Consider the following 17,839-nt stretch of genomic DNA (forward strand, 5'->3'; position numbering starts at 1 on the left):
TCTATCCTTGGCCAGCACCTTGACTGCAGTCTAGGAGAGTCTCTGAGCCAAAAGATCTAGTTATGCTATGCCTAGATTTCTTGCCCACAGAAACTCAGATAATAAATGTGTATAGTTTTAAATAGGGCCCTAAGTTTGAGTAATTTCTTTTTTCAGCATTGGGGACTGAACCCAGAGATTGTAGCTCTACTATTTTTTATTCTTTGAGATGGGGTAATTGCCCAGGCTGGCATGGAATTTGCAAATTGCTGGGGTTATAGGCATATGCTACCATACTTACCATACTCAGCTAGTTTGAGATAATGTGTAATTCACTAAATAGATAACTAATACAACATTTCAACTTTCATCATATAAATTATTAGTTGACAAAACTTCTGATTGTGTATCAGAGATAAGAACAGTTTAAAAGTATAAGGTTAATATACATTTTGACAATATTTTATATTTCATACCATTAAAGTAATATTAAATACTAGGGCTTTATCTGATACCAAACCCTAATTTTTAAAATCTGGAATGATCTGCTGAACAACCTTATCCAAGTTACTAGTAATATGTTTGTCCTGTACCTTTCTACCTATCTCTAGAATGCATTTTTTTTTCTTCCACAGGTTTAAGAGCTACTAATGCCATAAAAAATATATAAACATATAAAAATTTTAAAAAAACCAAGGCATATAATAAAGCCATATAATAATGCTTTAATTTTAGCCTACAGAGAATAGAAGGTTTGGAGGTTTCCCTTCCAAAGGAATATTTAAAAAAAGAAACAAGGCAGTTGAAATCAGGAAAATCAATATTAACACTGACTGTTTTTACACCTGCTTAGACGTAAATACATACTATAGACCACTGAAATAAAACGCCTCAAATGGTTTGGGAGTGGGTAGAAATCTAGACCAAATTTGAAGGTAGCCCCAGGCACAAGGCCTCATGCATGGGTCCCTATGGTAGCTAAAATAAATCCATACTTTCATTTAATTATAAAATACTTAATAGCAATGGGGTACTACAAACAAGGAATAAGTCAGACCAGGTCATTGCAGCTCACAGTTTAGTAGGGAATACAGACAAGTAAATGGGATCTGGTGTGGTATTGTCATTAGGGTATACACAAGCTGGTATAGTGGCACAAAGAAAAATGTCAGAATTGGAAGTGGTAGTTGTCTTGGGAAGATGTATCCATTGAAATTATATATAAACTTGGACTTTAAGGATGACTAGGAATTAAATGGAGGGGGTTGGTAAGAAAAAAATATGAAAGAAAGAACATCACCTATGAAAGCCCAGATGCAAAAGATAAGCTAATGCGTTAGGTGGATGGCCAGAGAGGATGTGGAAAGAAGTATGTAAAGAACTTATAATGCACCGCATGGTCATTCACACTGAAGAGTTTAAACTTTATTTAAGAAACCACAAAACTATTCAGGGGTTGTTAAAGCAGAAGAGTAAATTGGTCTCACTCTTCCCTAGATGACATAAGGTCCATGACAATCTGATTTCTGAAAAATAAACTTTCCCAAATGTTAAAAAGCATATAGAAACACATAACTGTATATATATGTACATACATAATGGCAATATCCAGATGAAAGACATAGCACAAAATCCTGTTTACAACATAAAAACTACTACAAATTACCTTAATAGGAAATGCATAAGAACTATGTCACAAGCTATAAAATTTTGATAAAAGAATATCAGGATAAATGTTGTTTCTGGATGTGAAGACTCAATTTTATTATTTTTTTTCATGTTAATCTATAAATTTAATGCAGTTCTAACAAAAATCCCAATATATTTTTCAGGGAGTAACTGACAAATTGATTGTAAAGTTTAATCTGGAAAATTAAATGCATAAGACTACAATTTTGAAAAGTAAAACAGTGGGAAGGCTTGCCTTGCCACATATAAAAAAACTTGATTTCAGACTTCTAAAACTATGAGATAATAAATTTCTGTCATTTAAAGCCACCCAGTTTGTGTTAATTTGTTATGGTGGCCCTAGAATACTTATATTTGGGGTATAACACAATTTTAAATATGATGAGAGGTATCTCAAAAGAGTGAGAAAAGAATGAATTTTATTTATTCAATAAATAAGGATTAAGAAAGTGGACTATTTAGAAAGAAAAATTAGATTTCTGCCTCATATGAGATACTAAAATTCCAAGTGGATCACAGATCTAAATGCAAAACCCAAGCCAAATCAAACAAACAAACAAAATCCACAAACAACAAAACCCAAAAAAAGTAGTAGATGAAAATGTAAGAGTATATTTTTATAACTGTGGTGCAAAGAAGGATATTCTAACTAAAACATGAAACCAGAAGCCAGATGTGACCATTTAAAAATGAAAACTTCTGTATACATACAATGAAAGACAAAATCAATGTTCCAAAAAAAAGGGATAAAATAATTCAAAGGTATTCAACAGATATGGAGTTAATATTCAGAATATATTCAGAGATTATACAGACAAATAAAAAAACAACAAATAACCAAAAAGAAAAATGGGTAAATGATAGAATACATAGGTCAATCAATAATGTGTGGATATTTAACCAAATAATCAACTGAGATACAAATTAAAATGAGAAACTATTATTTATTTAGACTGGTGAAATAAATATTTTCTGATAATATCTAGTATTGAATAGGGAATGGTTGAACTAGTACTTATACACTGAAATTTTTACAATCTTTTAAAAGAGCAATTTGGTAAAGTCTATTGAAATTTATATGGCCATATCCTTAGTTCCACCTCATCCTTTACTAAGAGTACATCTAATCAAACACAAGTTTACAAAAACAAATAGGATAAAATTAGAATACTAGGTAACCATTTAAAAAGACATCTATATATACTGTCATAAAAAGATATTGACTGAAAAGACCAAGTTGTGCAACACACGTATTTTCAGAGAAAATGAAGCTCAAATTATTTTGTAAACATAAATAATATTTGTCTATGTGTATAATAGCAAGATTAACAACTAAGCTGCAGATATGGTTATTTTGTGGGGGAGGTTGGGAACAATTTTTTAATTCATTTATGTAATATTTAACAAGTGTCCATTGTGTACCAGATATTGGCTCTAAGTGCTGGTGATTCAGTAATAAAATGACAAAAAATAAACAGGTGAGGAAATGGCTGATATCTACTTTCTATGTTAAATAATTCTGTAAATTATGATCTTTCTATATATTTATTATTAAATTTATGGTCAGTTTGATATTTAAAATAAACTATAATGCATTAATAAAAAACTTGACAATATAAAGCAATGTGTTTTATTATTCTCTTAAGAGTCAGTCATGACTTTTTATAAAAGTCATTGACATATTTAAAAATATGTTTTGGGCTGAGTACATGCCTGTAATCCTAGCAATGCAGGAGGCAAAAGCAAGAGGATCAAGTTTAAGTCCAGCCTGTGCATTTTAGCAGAACCCTCTCTCAAATTTAGAAAATTTTTTAAAAGGCTGGTGTGGGGATGGGGTGTAGCTCAGTGGCAGAGTGCCTGCTTGCCTAGCATGCAGCAGGCCCTAGGTTCAATATCTGGCAACACACACACACACACACACACACACATCAAAATAAAGAGATGGTTTTAAACATGGGAAAGTGAATTTTAAAAAAAAGGGTGGTGTGTAGCTCAGTGGTAAAATGCCCCTTGGTTAAATCCACAGTGCCCTCTGACACATGCACAGGTAAATTCAATGTGAGATAGTGACAAGTTTCTAATACTGTAAAATGATTGCTTTGCTCAGTTTAAAAATAAGAATAATTTTGTGGCATCTGATTTGTCTCTATCCCTTGTGATACAATATTCTACTTACGGTTTGTGGATTAATCTCCTCCTCTCCCATAGGTTCATCCATAATTTGCTGTCCATTCTGTGAAAAGCACATCAAGTAGAAAGTTACCAAAACAGATTTCACATCAAAGTTAAATGAAGACAAAAAAAAAAAACCCAAAAAACTAATTCAGAAATATTTTCTCTATAGTGCTCTAATGAAATACAACCACCATCTAAGAATGCAGTTGCAAATTTGCCAACAGGTTGTGCTTCAAAAGTTCTTCTGTAAACTAATTATTTGAAATTATAAAAAATATTTTCCCATGAAATAATATAACAAATGATGACTACCTTTCCAGGTGAGCCCTTGAGTTTATTTCAATAGTTAAATGCATTGCAAATGGTCTTAGTTAAGCCTCACCAAAGAGCATTTACAACATTATGTATGGCAAAACACATTCTAAACTCCAACTTCATTAAAAATTAATCAGGGAAACATTGATTATTTCAGAGATAATTAAGCTTAATTTCTACATCAAAATAAATTTCAGATGGATTAAACATTGAAATGTCAAAAAATAAAATTATGTAAGTCTCAGAATACAGGTGAATAATAATCATGGAGTAAAGAGGTTAGAAATAATAAGGAAAAAATGACATCTGAATACATAATACTTTAAAACTTCTTCTGCTAGACACAAAAAAAGATAAAAGACAAACTGATTACAAAAAATAAAGTAACATATGACAAAGGGTTGATATCCTTGATACATAAAGAGCTTTGTTTAACATACCTGTAAGAAAAAACATGAACCTCAACAGAAATGAACAGGGGAAAAAGTTCATTCGGCCTTAGTACCAATCACAAAAATGCATTTAACCCAAAGATACCTTTTGCCTTTCAAATACATAATGGTTTACAAATAACAGCAACACTCAATGCTAAAGTGGGCATGGAAAAAAAGAACATTCTGGATTAACTACTGGAAAAACTGTGAAATCAGCACAACCCTTCAGGAAGGCAATCTATGTCTATTAAAAAAAAAAAAAACACAAAATTCTGAAATGTCTCATTGATTCTATTTCTGTTTTTTTTTTTTAAATGGACAAGTGCACAAAGATGTATATACAAGAATGCTCACCATAATTTTTTCCAAAAAGAACTCCAAATTGGAAACCTAAATTCCTAACAATAGAGAACTAGTTAAATATATATTATGGTACATCCATATAATGGAATACTATACAGTCATTAAAAACAATGATAAAGATGTAATTTATTGACATGGAAAGACAGTCACATGTAATAAGTGAAAAAGGAGTTTACGAAACAATATGAATTGTAATGATCCCATTTTAAGCAAATATATACATTCAAATATGCATATATTTGTATGGGGAAAACTCTGGAAGGATATACACCAAAATGTCAACAGTGGCTATCTGGGTGGTAGAATTTTAGACAATTTAAATTGTTTATTTGTTTTCTTATTTGAATGTTCTAATATGTTTACAATGTCTACAATGAATATGTATTACTTGTGTAATTTAAAAAACAAAACAAACAAACATAAGTCAGGAACACAGGGATTTCTCTCATTCCCTCACTGGAAAAAAGGAGTAGTCCTTTGACTACTCGTTAATTCAACAAGTACAGAAAGATCTAAGCTAACTGTCTTATGAGAATTGTAAACTGGGAAATAAAGGCAGCTCACCTATTATTATTCCATTTACCACATGGGGCAGCTTCTCTGAATTTGAACTCCTCTCTCTAATCTTCCCATCCCTATTTCCATCTCATACATTCCATCTCATTCATGCTCTGTTCTAAGTACTGATCTGGAGAGAAAGGGTAAATAAAATATGGCCTTCATCCTAGAAGGTCTACTGACTTATACAAAGGGTACCCTTCAGTTTTACCCACTCACAGAGGATGTTCCTGGGTTAGTTAATATCTATATAATACTATAAAGCACAAAAATGGTGCTAATGTGCAGGAAAATTGGGGAGGCAGGTAGAACATCTTTAGTTTCCTAAGACATTTTCAGAGGCTACAATATTGCCCATTTCTATGGTAAACACATCCAACTGTCTCAAGGATACTATTTTCTCCTAAAAGCTACTACTATTTACTTGACTGGCTACTGATTATCTTTATCCTAACACCCCAAAGAAACCTTAAACTAGCTCTTAAGAACTCTGTTTCTGGAGTCAAACACATACATTTAAAATCCTGTTGTTATTACTAATTATGAAGCCTTGGACAGCTTAATATAAGCTCTAATGAAGATTTTTAAAGTTTCATCTTCAGAGAGTTGTTGTGGAAGATTAAATGAGATAAAATATATATAACCCTAAGCATAATACCTGGCATTTAGTAATCAATGTTATTTTTATTATGTCCAAAATTCAATCACCTTACCTATGGCCCACCAACTTGCCCCCTCTCCTATATTTGCTATCTTAATGAGTGGCACCATCATTCATCTAGTAGCCCAAACTACATTTTCTCATTAATTGTAAACCATTATCCTCTGTATCACAAATCTGCTCAATGTCTGTTCATCATTTGGGTTTTTTTTTTTTTTTTGAATACTTGGTCTAACTTGAGCTGCACTTACATTTTCCTAAATTTTATTTTGGAAATAAAATTTGACAACCATCTGCTCCTTGTAATTTTCAATGTATTCATAACAAGTATCACAATTTATAACTTCATTTAAAGCAAACCAATACAGTAGAAACAGCATTGAACTTGGAATTGGTAGATCAGGGGTAGAACCAGAGATCTGCCACTTACAAACTTTGAGATTTGAGACTTTTCTCTTAGCCTATTACTTTATCTGTTCAAAATGGAGATGTTTTCCCTATCTACCCAAAGATTTATTTATTGAGTCAAAACTGAAATAACTCATAAGAAAGCAGTTGATAAAGAGCTGTACCAATGCAAATTACTATTAAGGTGAAGGTAAGGTAGTTTCAGGAAGATAAAATAATACTCTATCAAGTCCTTTTGATTTTGAAATTAAAATACTTAGGACTGGTAAAGGATCTCAAATGTCTTCTGTTTTAACTACACATCATGTGCTTTAATTCTTTTTACCTTGTTATCGCCTATGTTTGAATACCACCAGGATAAGAATGCAGGCTCATCAGGCAGTCTTTTACATTATCTCAGAAAAAGCACTGCCTGCTAGTAACTTTCCTCAGCCACAAATTCACTTTAAGAGGATTACTAACAAATGGTTAACAAATGAAGAACTTGTCTGTAGGCTATCTGCAAATTCACAGGAAGTAAATCTACATCTATGATCATAAATTACTCTGAATCTCAGTTTTCCTAGATAACTCAAGTTTCCTCAAGTCTGTCTTTGTTATTATTTCTTTTAGATGAGACTTGTCACCCTCCTCTTTTCTGAGTAAATGCCAATTCATCTTAAAGAATGGTATATGGAATTAACATTCCAACCTTAGTAGGACCAATGCAAAGTAAAGGGCATAACACCTCCCTTGTCCTAGATAATACACTTATATAAATGCAATTCACATCTGCATTACTTCTGGTATCTGAACAACACACTTTTGACTCTCTGTGAGTTTTCTGTAGATTAAATACTTATTTTCTTTACTTATACTACAAATAAGCCCCACATCTTCTATCCCTACCTGTTATTACTTCCATGAATAAAACCTTAATTTTATTCTTTTTTATATGTACTTTTTAGTTGTTGATGGGCCTTTATTTTATTCATTTATTTATATGTGGTGTTGAGATTCAAACCCAGTACCTCACACATGCCAGGCAAGCGCTCTACCCACTGAATTTTATTCTTGATTCATCTTTTGCACCTCTTAATTTTATTCTTGATTCATCTTTTCCACCTCTGACCCATTGCTACAGTTTCTAGAGATTATATTCTAAATTTGTCAATCAGCCTCGTCACTATTTTCAGCTTCATGTCATCCACAAATTTCCAATATACTTTCTTAACTATCCAGCTAACTAACAGTATAAACAAAGCAATCTAATAAAAAAATTAAGTCAGACATGATCTAAAAGGTATTCTATTCTCTACTGTTTGCTAAACTTAGAAAGGAAATCGATACTTTGCAAAGATTTAAAATTTTGAACAATTTGCCAGGTACAGTGTCACATGCCTGTAATCCCAGCAACTCAGGAGGTTGAAGCAGGAGGATCCCAAATAACTTAGTAAGACCCTGTCTCAAAATAAAAACTAAAAAGGGCTACAGATATAACTCAGTGGTAAAACACCCCTGGGTTTAATCCCCAGTACCAAAAATTTTAGGAAAATTAAGTTTTGGCCGGGCCCGGGGGCACATGCCTGTAATCCCAGCGGCTCAGGAGGCTGAGGCAGGAGGATCGCAAGTTCAAAGCCAGCCTCAGCAAAAGTGAGGCACTAAGCAACTCAGCGAGACCCTGTCTCTAAATAAAATACAAAATAGGGTTGGGGATGTGGCTCAGTGGACCAGTGCCCCTGAGTTCAATCCCCAGTCCCCAAATAAATAAATATAATTTGAATGACTTAATTTTTAAAATAGGAAAATATGAAAGTTGATATTATAATACATATTTGAAAATCTTTACAAAGCTTTTTCTACCAAAAGCATCTCCATTACAAAGAAACTTTTCTATCTTTGAAACAAGAATTCTAATTTCTATCTATTAGAAATGAGCATAAATTTACTTTTGCAGTTGAAAAGTTTACATTTTCTTTTTGAAAAGATGACCCTGTTTTCATTAGCAATTAGGTTCCATGGGTTAGCAGTCTGACTCAATACTGTACATTCTATAGTTCCCAAAGTTCACGGAACAGTACTTATTAAACAGGAAAATATATTTCTCTAAAGAAGCAACAAATAGATAAAAACATGTGTTCTAAAGATGTGTTTACTGGATGTAAACCTTAGCTCTGTCACTTACTGGTGTAGTACTTGAACTTGGGTAAATTACTTAACATTTCGAGCCTATTTTTTCATTCATAAGATGCATATAATATTTATCTCACAGGGATATTGTAAAGGATCCACCAAGGGACAGAGATGCTCAGTAAATGCTACTTCTCTTCCCTATTTGCCTCAAATGGCTGTGTAATGTTTACATTTCTCAGATAACTTCTAAAGATGTAAAGCAATGAAGAAGTATAGGAAAGATGCCCGTTTTACCACTTACTACAGTCAATTTCCTGCCAACTGGGGTGGAAAAAATCTTTAATATGTGTGCTATATTTCTATACAGTGTGGCTAAAGAATGAGTATGGACCAAAAAATAGTTGAAAAGTGAGGCAAATGTATTTATCCTCTCTCATCCCACCACGTCGTCTCCTAGCCAAAAAAACTGGAGCCTGGCAGATTGTACGTATGCAAATATGATATGAAATACTGAAAAAGGTTAGGAAATGCTAATCATGCTTTATTTTGTTAGTCTGAAATGTGTAAAAAGTCACAAATTGGAATAACCTACAATATGGGTCTCATCAGAACAAATCAGATAAAGGAAACTGCTTGAGTTTCAGCAGGAATTACTTTCAAAACAACCTTCAATATTGTATAAAATTATCACTTAAGATCATCCTCCAGGTTTAGAAAAGAACAGTTTAATCAGTAATTCTGAACCAAGGTTTCAGGACTTCTAGAGCATTTCCTAGGTGTTTTTCAGGGAAATGCTGACATGTTAAAATAAAGAATATTTCCTTAATTTAAAAAAATTCATTTTAAGAAACCCTATTAAGCAGATTATTTTGCTGTAATGGCATGTTACAATGCACATTCCCAGGCTATTGTGACATCTCTGAAGAATATAAGTTAAAAAATTCTTCAAGTCCAGCAGATCATCATGTACAAGTATACTAGGACTGAATAAATGATCAGATTGATAAAATACAACCTTGACTTTTTAAAAGACATATCAACTACTGACATTCTCTTACCTATAAATGAAATGTACATATGAACACTGGCAGAAAAGGATACCTGACAAAGAAAAAACAGTCTGAAATAATAGGAAGGGAAGAAGAAAAGAAAGGGTCCAGAGCCATAGTGTATTTATATGGAGACCCAGGTTGTAGGAACAAGCAAGGACCACACTTTTTTTTTAAAACCACCCTCAAGTTTCCACAAGTATTATCTGCCTTCCCAAACTTCCTGATATCAGCAGAGGTTTCCTGCCCAAAGCTTATGTAACAGGTGTTTCATCATGAAGGTGCCGAGTATGAGGCATTAAAAACCTCCCTCCAACTTTGGTTAAGATAACATCACATTGTTCAGAATCCAAAGAATCTTCTATGCAATCACATTGAAACAATAAGAAACAAGCATTTTATATTCTTAATAAGGAATGTATATAATCCTTACCAACGTGACAGGATTAAGAATCAGCTCCTCATTTATCCTAAGGAAATATCAGAGATGTGCATAAAGACTTATGTACAGTGATATTCATCATACTCATTATACTGAAAAATAGAAAACAATCTAAATGACCAACAGGGGACTGGTTAAATAAATCATAATACATCTATTAATATGTAGGAATACTATTAAATGGTTAAAATTAGGGCCTCAAAGAAAAATTAATGATGCAAAAATATGTTTGCAATATATTAAATTAAAAAGGATATGAAACTATCAGTATGACCCCAGTTTGCATCCTCCCTCCCAGCATGGGTGCATGTCATTGGCAAAACATAAAATCTTATCAGTAGTTACCTGGGCCATAGGATTTTCTTCTTTGTACTGTCTTTTCAAAATTATATACACTTATTATGTATTTTTATACAGAAAAAAACAATAAATGTAATTAGAAAAATCAGTTTTATTTCTAGTTATGGTGCCCTTATACCTGCTTTATTATTCCTCTAGCTACCAAAGACCTGTTAGTACCCAAGATTTTTCTATTTCCTAGACTAGGGTAGAAATGACCTCTGGTTATATCTACATTTCTAAGTTTATGAGGACCCTTTCAGAAGCTTTTATTTTTATTTATTTTCTCTGGTCCTGTGGTGTGGCCTCAGAAAATAAGCTTTAGGCAGGCCTGAATCCACTTCATGTTTTTAAAGTGTACCCCTAAGGGGAATTCTGCTTATGACACAAGACATGTTGAGATAAGAATAAAGAAATGAAAACACAGTAGCCAAAATTAAGTTTGTATCATGAATAGCAAGTATTAGAACTGACACTGCAGAAAACAGAATCCATGCCACAGAGGACAAATTTGAGTAAATGAAAAAAATAAAATAAAAAAGTAAAAAAAAAAGATTTTAAAACTATGGAAGACAAGACAGAAAAATAATCTATGAACAACAGATGTTCCTAAAAAATACAAAACAGAGCAATTTAATTAATCAAAAGTACAAGAAAATTTTCCAGTTCTGAAAAAAATACCTGAGACTGGAGACTGAGAAGGTTCAACAGAGATCATCAACACCAAGACATGTCCTGGCAAATGTTTTTAAATTTCAAGGATAAAGATATAATCCTACAAGCATACAAGCAGAAAAAAATAGGTTATTTCAAAGGAACTAGAATCAGGTTGACCTCAGCTTTCTCCTCTGCAACAATAAACTGCCAGAAGACAATGAAGTAATGACCTATAGGGAGTTGAAAGGGAAAAGTTAAGATCTAAGAATTTTATACCTCACCCTAGTTTTTCATGTACAAAGGTCACAGGAAATTATTCTTAGATTTGCAAAGTCATAAAATTTCATCATCCTGATAGTATCTTTTTAAAACAAATTGTTCGAAGGTACATCTTAGACCATCAAAAGAGAATCAAAAAATAGTTCAAGAATATTTGAGGCGGGAAAGAACTATTGAAGTATACTGACACCAACTTAAAAATAACTGAATAAATACTTAGTTCTACTAAAAGAAAGGGTAAATAATGAATAAAAATTGATAAGTATAAACAATATAAAAGAGAAAAGCACCTCAGGCTAAATTAATGTGGACTTAAAAGAGGTAATAGGAGAAGCAAAGACTCTAAATACTCCATCTTTGCTACAAGGATATTTAACAACTATTTTTAGTAATTATCTAATAAATTTTAGAATATTTTGAAAAAACACACAATAATAAAAAATAGACATCATTACAGTCCAAATCACTAAAGAAGATAATAAATGGCAAATACCATTAACAGTCCTTTATGCAGACATCGCATTCAACCCTAAGAACATGAAGTGAGTATAATTACCCCTAACTTTACAGTTGAGGAAAGCAAGGATCAGCAAAGTTAGTGATTGGCAAAAGCAGAATTCACACCCAGATCTTTCTAGCTATATAATTTATTTTTCTATATTTCACGACCTCCTCAAACAAAACAATCCATATGGCAGAAGAAAAAAACAAACACAAGAAACAAAATGACAGAACTCATTCCAAAAGTAATAATATAAGAAATGTAAAGAGTCACTCAATGGCATTTTATTCAGCCTTAAATAAAAATAAAATTATGACATTTGGAGGAAAATGGATGGAACTTGACATTATGATAAGCAAAACACTTCAAACTTAGAAGTTGAAAGGTCATGTGTTTTCTCTATGTGGAAGTTAGAAGTGAAAAAGGAAAAGAAAGGTGGGGGGAAGGTCTTATGAAAATCATGAAATCGTGAAAATCATGAGATCAGTAGAGGAGAGGGACTAGGTGGTGAGAGGATGCTGGGGAATGTTATTGGTCAAATTATATTGTTAAGTTGTATTCATATAAGAATATATAACAATAAATTCAGCCATTATGTACAACTTTAATGTGCCATTAAAAATGTGTAAAAGAGTGACTTACTAGGTATTTGATGCTATTACAGAATTATTGATATTTTTATGAGTAATAAGAGTAAGGTAGGTATATATTTTTAAGTCATTATTTTTAAGAAGTATAAATGCAAATATTTACATCTGAATTGGTGTTTCTAGGATTAACTTCAAAATAATCCTCTGGAGTAGGAGAGGAGAAGGTTGTAGGGTGGGTTGGAAAGGCTAAGTAGAAATGAAATGACAGGGTAGGAGTTGATAATCCTTGAGGCTGGGTTATGGATATAGGGTAATTCATTACACTACGTATTACTCTGCATTGAAAAATGTTTCACAAAAAATCTTGGATTTTCCTTGCATGCACAAGGCCCTGGGTTCAATCCCCAGCACCACATACACACACAAAAAAAAATCTTGGATTTTATTTTTAATTAAAGTACTCCCTCCAAAACAGGTAAGTATAGAGACACGTAAAGAAAAAGAAAGCAAGTGTTTGTAACATTAACACCGAAAACAAAATGTAAGGCAAAAACCTTATGCTGATTAAAATGGTCATTTTATTTGGACTAAAGATATAATCAGTATTGAATATACATAGTAATCGTAATTGGTATAATTTACTGAGCTCTTACCCACCAGGTAAATGCTAAACACTATTAATTATCTTTGATGCTTCTAAAAACTTTTAATCACCAATTTAAAAATGAGGAAATTAAGCCAAGATGAGTATATCAATATTTTAAAGTACTGTATTCCCAGCCCCTAGCAAAATGTCTGCCATGCAATAGGTACACAATAAATATTTGTTGCATACACAAAAAGTCTAATATCCTGTGCAAAGCGAAGAACACATTCCACCACAAAATCTAAAACTCCTAATCACATAAAAATCTTTTAATAATGACTTTTCATAGTAAGAATACAGACACTTATTTCCTTCTGTGTATATTTCTCTATTTTTTCAGATTTTGTACAATTAGCATGTGTTATTTTTTTAAACACAAAGTCATTAAAAAAGAGCAAGTGCATAATAGCACAGAACATTTAGCCACAGACTTGACAAACCACAAAACACAAAAGTAGATGCTTTGGGACTATAACATGAAATCAATGGAAACATAGTGGATGGGAAAATTTTAGCACACTAATACCAACTAGCAAAGTAAACAAAATAAGGACAAAGCATTTGAAATAATTTGTATTAGGATAGGTAGAACAATATTTTTTTTCTTGTACTGGGGACTGAGCTTAATGGTGCTTCGCCACTAAGATACATCTCCAGCCCTTTTAATTTTTTGAGACAGGGTCTCATTAAATTGTAGAGGCTGGTGATCTTTCTGCCTCAGCCTCTTGAGCCACTGTGCCCTGTATAGGATAGGCAGATGATGAATTTTATTATATAAAAAGACTATGGGCTCTTTTCAAGTATTTACGAAAAGTTATAAAAACTGACCATGTTCTAGGTCTTCAAGTAAATCTAAAATACTTAAAAGCATGACATTTTCTGATTGTTATAAAACATTTGGTTAAAGAAACAAACTAAAGCACTCACTCAGAAATTAATATTCTTCTATATAACTACTGTGTCAAGAAGTAAATAATAACAGCTATCATTTATTCACTTCCTATTTTGTCCAAACTACAGAGCTAGCTGTATTATGCATATTCTTTCATTTAATTCCAATTAATCATTAATAAACAATTAGGTATACTGTTATGTAAAGAAAAAGGTTATTAATTTGTCCAAGATCACAGAACTTTTAGGTTTGAATATAATTGAACCTAAGTCTGAATAGAAAAGCTACTATTATCTGTACTTAGAAATGTATTACTTCTTCAATTCATGTACAAACATCTAACTATGCTCATTTATCTCTATTCATACAGAGAAATTTTGTAAAAAAAAGTAGAGAAAACTGGAGTTCTTTAACAAGCATATTTTATTTTATTTTTTTTTAGAGAGAGAGAGAGAGAGAGAGAGAGAGAGAATTTTTTAATATTTATTTTTTAGTTCTCGGCTGACACAACATCTTTGTTTGTATGTGGTGCTGAGGATCGAACCCGGGCCGCACGCATGCCAGGCGAGCGCGCTACCGCTTGAGCCACATCTCCAGCCCCAACAAGCATATTTTAAAGTGTCCATTATTTAAATACACTAGTCTAAGAAGGTTATGGTTCAATCAGAAATATTAATAATAATATTAATAATACATAGTAAAAATGATTCCATTAAATATATCCATTCTCAGTAGGGTAATGAAGAAAACAAAATTAGATCAATTAAAATAAGGAATATAAGGTAAATACTAGATTTACTTCTAGAAACCAGTATGACCTTGGAAAAGTCACTTTTTGATGGTACTTATCTACAGTCCATAAGAGTTGTATGAAACCCTGACCTACATGGATTTCAAAAGTTGGCCACCAAGTGTGGGCAAGGCTCTGAGATGTGGTTTCTTCATCCATAAAATATGTGGCTGAGAACTCTTCCAGCTTGAAAATATTATGCACCTTTGACTTAAAGGATTAAAATTTTAGATTATTTAAGATTTTGTGGGGTTTTACACCTAAAGAAATCACTGATTTTATATTTAAGGAATTTTTATATTTCTGCTTCCCTTTTGTTTGCATTCAAAATAGTTTTTTATATTCCCATCAGTGGTATGTTCATTCCCTAGTGTAAACAAAGATAATGTCACTTAATGTTGTCACCTAAAAGAAAAATGCTAAATATAAAATACTCTTTTTCTGTGCAGATTAAGGAATCTAACAATTTTGTAATTCCATTTCCACCATCCAACTTTATTTTAGTAAAGCATCAACTTTAAAAAAAACTCTTGCCTCTCTAATACCTTCAGACACTACCTCTTTAGTACAAAATGATAGTATTTCCCAAACCCGCCTGATGATCAGAATTACTTCAGATTCCTATTAAATTGCACAGGGATGGGGGACATAGTTCAGTGGTAGAGGACTTGCTTAGCCTGCATTCAAGGTCCCCAGCACTGTGGCCTTTCCCCAGATGGAAACTGAATCAGAATTTCCAGAAGCCCCATGGCTTAGTAGCTTATTTTTCAAACAGGTACCTTAGATGACTCTTACGATTTGACAAATCTGGGAAATCAGTGTAGTGAAATGATTATGGGCTTTGGAAGCTGACAAACAAGTTTCCAAACCTGGTCTTTTTGTCCTTTCATAGGTGTGACTTTGCGCAAGTGATTTGATGTGATTCAGTTTTCTTATCTGTAAGAATCAGATACTTGTTTTGCCAAAGGCTGTGGTCAATTCAGTATGTTTAGCCATACTGGGTGTTCAGAATGTATCAGCTTTTCTTTCTTTCTGCTCATCTTGCCAGGGGAAATGACAAATCCTTATATTTGAGGGTATTTTGAGGAACCCCTTGCTCTAACTGGCCCACTTACATTTCTTAGGAACAAACCTAACGATTTCTTTAGGCCAATTTCCAGAGGATCAATGAAGCCTTTCCATCCAAATCAGATGAACCATCATGCTGGCTTCAAAGTCCATGTTCTTATTTTGCTATGACTATGGCAAAACCACCATGACCTCTTTTTTCATCTATAAAACAAGTGATGCTTAAATGTCTACTACATTGAATCCAATATACACTGTTGATGATACAACTGTTAACTGTTAATAATCACTTAAAATAATTCAACTTATACAAAGCTTTACAAACATCCTTATATACAAAAAGACAGCATTTAATAGCTTACAAGTAAGTGAAATGAGACAGTGGGACTTGCTCAAATACACAATAAATCAGACTCTACTTAACAGTATTTGTGTGGTATGATCTATATTTCAATATAAAGAGTTTTAAATTCTGAGGTGAATTTACTAAGAAATAATCCAATTAACTATATAAAATCACTCTAGGTATAAATACAATCTTGGCTTATAAAGCTAATAAGACTTCTTTCTGAAAAGATAACCACAAATTATAGTTGTATAGTTATTAAGAATAAACACTAAGAGCATTTTAATAAAAATTGTTAATTTTAACTGTTAACATAAATTCTAAAATAACTGAGAGCTACTTAAAGAAATCTAAAAAACTCTTAAAAAATCAGAACATTCATTCAAGATACAAGGAAAAGTTATGCTCAATTCTTTAAAAAAATACCCTCAACTCCTATGAAACTAAATTACATTAAAGAACCATAGCTGTCTCCCAATTTTTTCAAATTATTCTTTAATGTAATTTAATAATTTTCTTCATTTAGGTCCTATTCTCTCCTCGCTAAGGTTATTTCCAGACATTAAATATTTTTATTGTTACTTTGAATGAGACAGTTTTCACCAATATAATTTCTAACCAGCTATAACTGGTAAACAGGAAAGCTACTTATTGATTTCTGAATTCATTTTGTGTAATATCACATTATCATTAGTTTTAACAAACCTTTATAAATTTCCTCAGATTATCTAAGTAGATGATTATATCATCTATGAATACTTGTCTTTTATATTCCTTTTGAATTCTCTTATTTTCTTGCCTAATTGCATTAGCAAGGTCTTTGAGAATATAAAAATAGAAGTGAAAATAGCATGCATACTTTTTAAAATTTTTTTTGTTTTTATTATTTCATTATAGTTTTACATAATTATGGGGTTTATTTTGACATATTCATAAATGGATATAACATAATTTGCTCCATTTCAATCCCCAGTACTATCCCCTTTCCTCCCCTCCTCTCTGATTCCCTTCCTCTACTATACTGGTCTTCTATTATTTTATTTTTTTTAAATCAGTGCATTAGAATTATACACAAAAGTGGAATTCACTGATATATTCATACATACATGTAACAATTTGGTCAATTTCATGTAGCATATATACACAATGGGGTTTTACTCAGCCGTAAAGAAGAATGAAATTATGGCATTTGCTAGTAAATGGATGAAACTAGAGAACATCATGCTACATAAAATAATCCAGACTCAAAGTCAAAGGTTGAATGTTTTCTCTCATCTATAAATGCTAGAGAAATAAGGAATTTGAAATGGCTGGTGCGGGGGGCGGAATCTCATGAAAATAGAAGGGAGAACAATGAAGCTGGGAAAGGGAATTGAGCAGGAGGGATGGGAAAGGGGAAGAATTGTGGAATAAAACTGACCAAATTATGCAGGCATAATTTTAATAAAACTATAATATGTGCCCATCAAGCATGATGCTAGCTAGTTATTAGTTTGAGTTGTTTTAATATGAAGGATATAGCCTTTCATTCTCATTAGTACAATG

The 17,839-nt window shown here is 32.2% G+C and overlaps 1 protein-coding gene across 5 annotated transcripts in view; it reads right to left on the reverse strand.

The window, feature by feature from the left end:
• Rps6ka3 (ribosomal protein S6 kinase A3) overlaps nt 1–17,839 on the reverse strand; it is a 108,986-nt gene that overhangs the window by 75,680 nt on the left and 15,467 nt on the right. For 3 of the 5 annotated variants that reach the window (XM_071606729.1, XM_027927349.2, XM_071606730.1), the window contains exon 2: nt 3,845–3,901. In XM_071606729.1, the coding sequence (XP_071462830.1) occupies nt 3,845–3,886 (42 nt within the window). In that variant the 5' untranslated portion in view covers nt 3,887–3,901. Of the gene's footprint in view, nt 1–3,844; nt 3,902–10,176; nt 10,214–11,205; nt 11,300–17,839 lie in introns of those variants that run through there. The other 2 variants (XM_027927350.2, XM_071606731.1) reach the window with 2 other exon arrangements.

The sequence above is a fragment of the Marmota flaviventris genome, chromosome X (assembly GCF_047511675.1).
Source record: "Marmota flaviventris isolate mMarFla1 chromosome X, mMarFla1.hap1, whole genome shotgun sequence".
Classification (NCBI taxonomy): domain Eukaryota; kingdom Metazoa; phylum Chordata; class Mammalia; order Rodentia; family Sciuridae; genus Marmota; species Marmota flaviventris.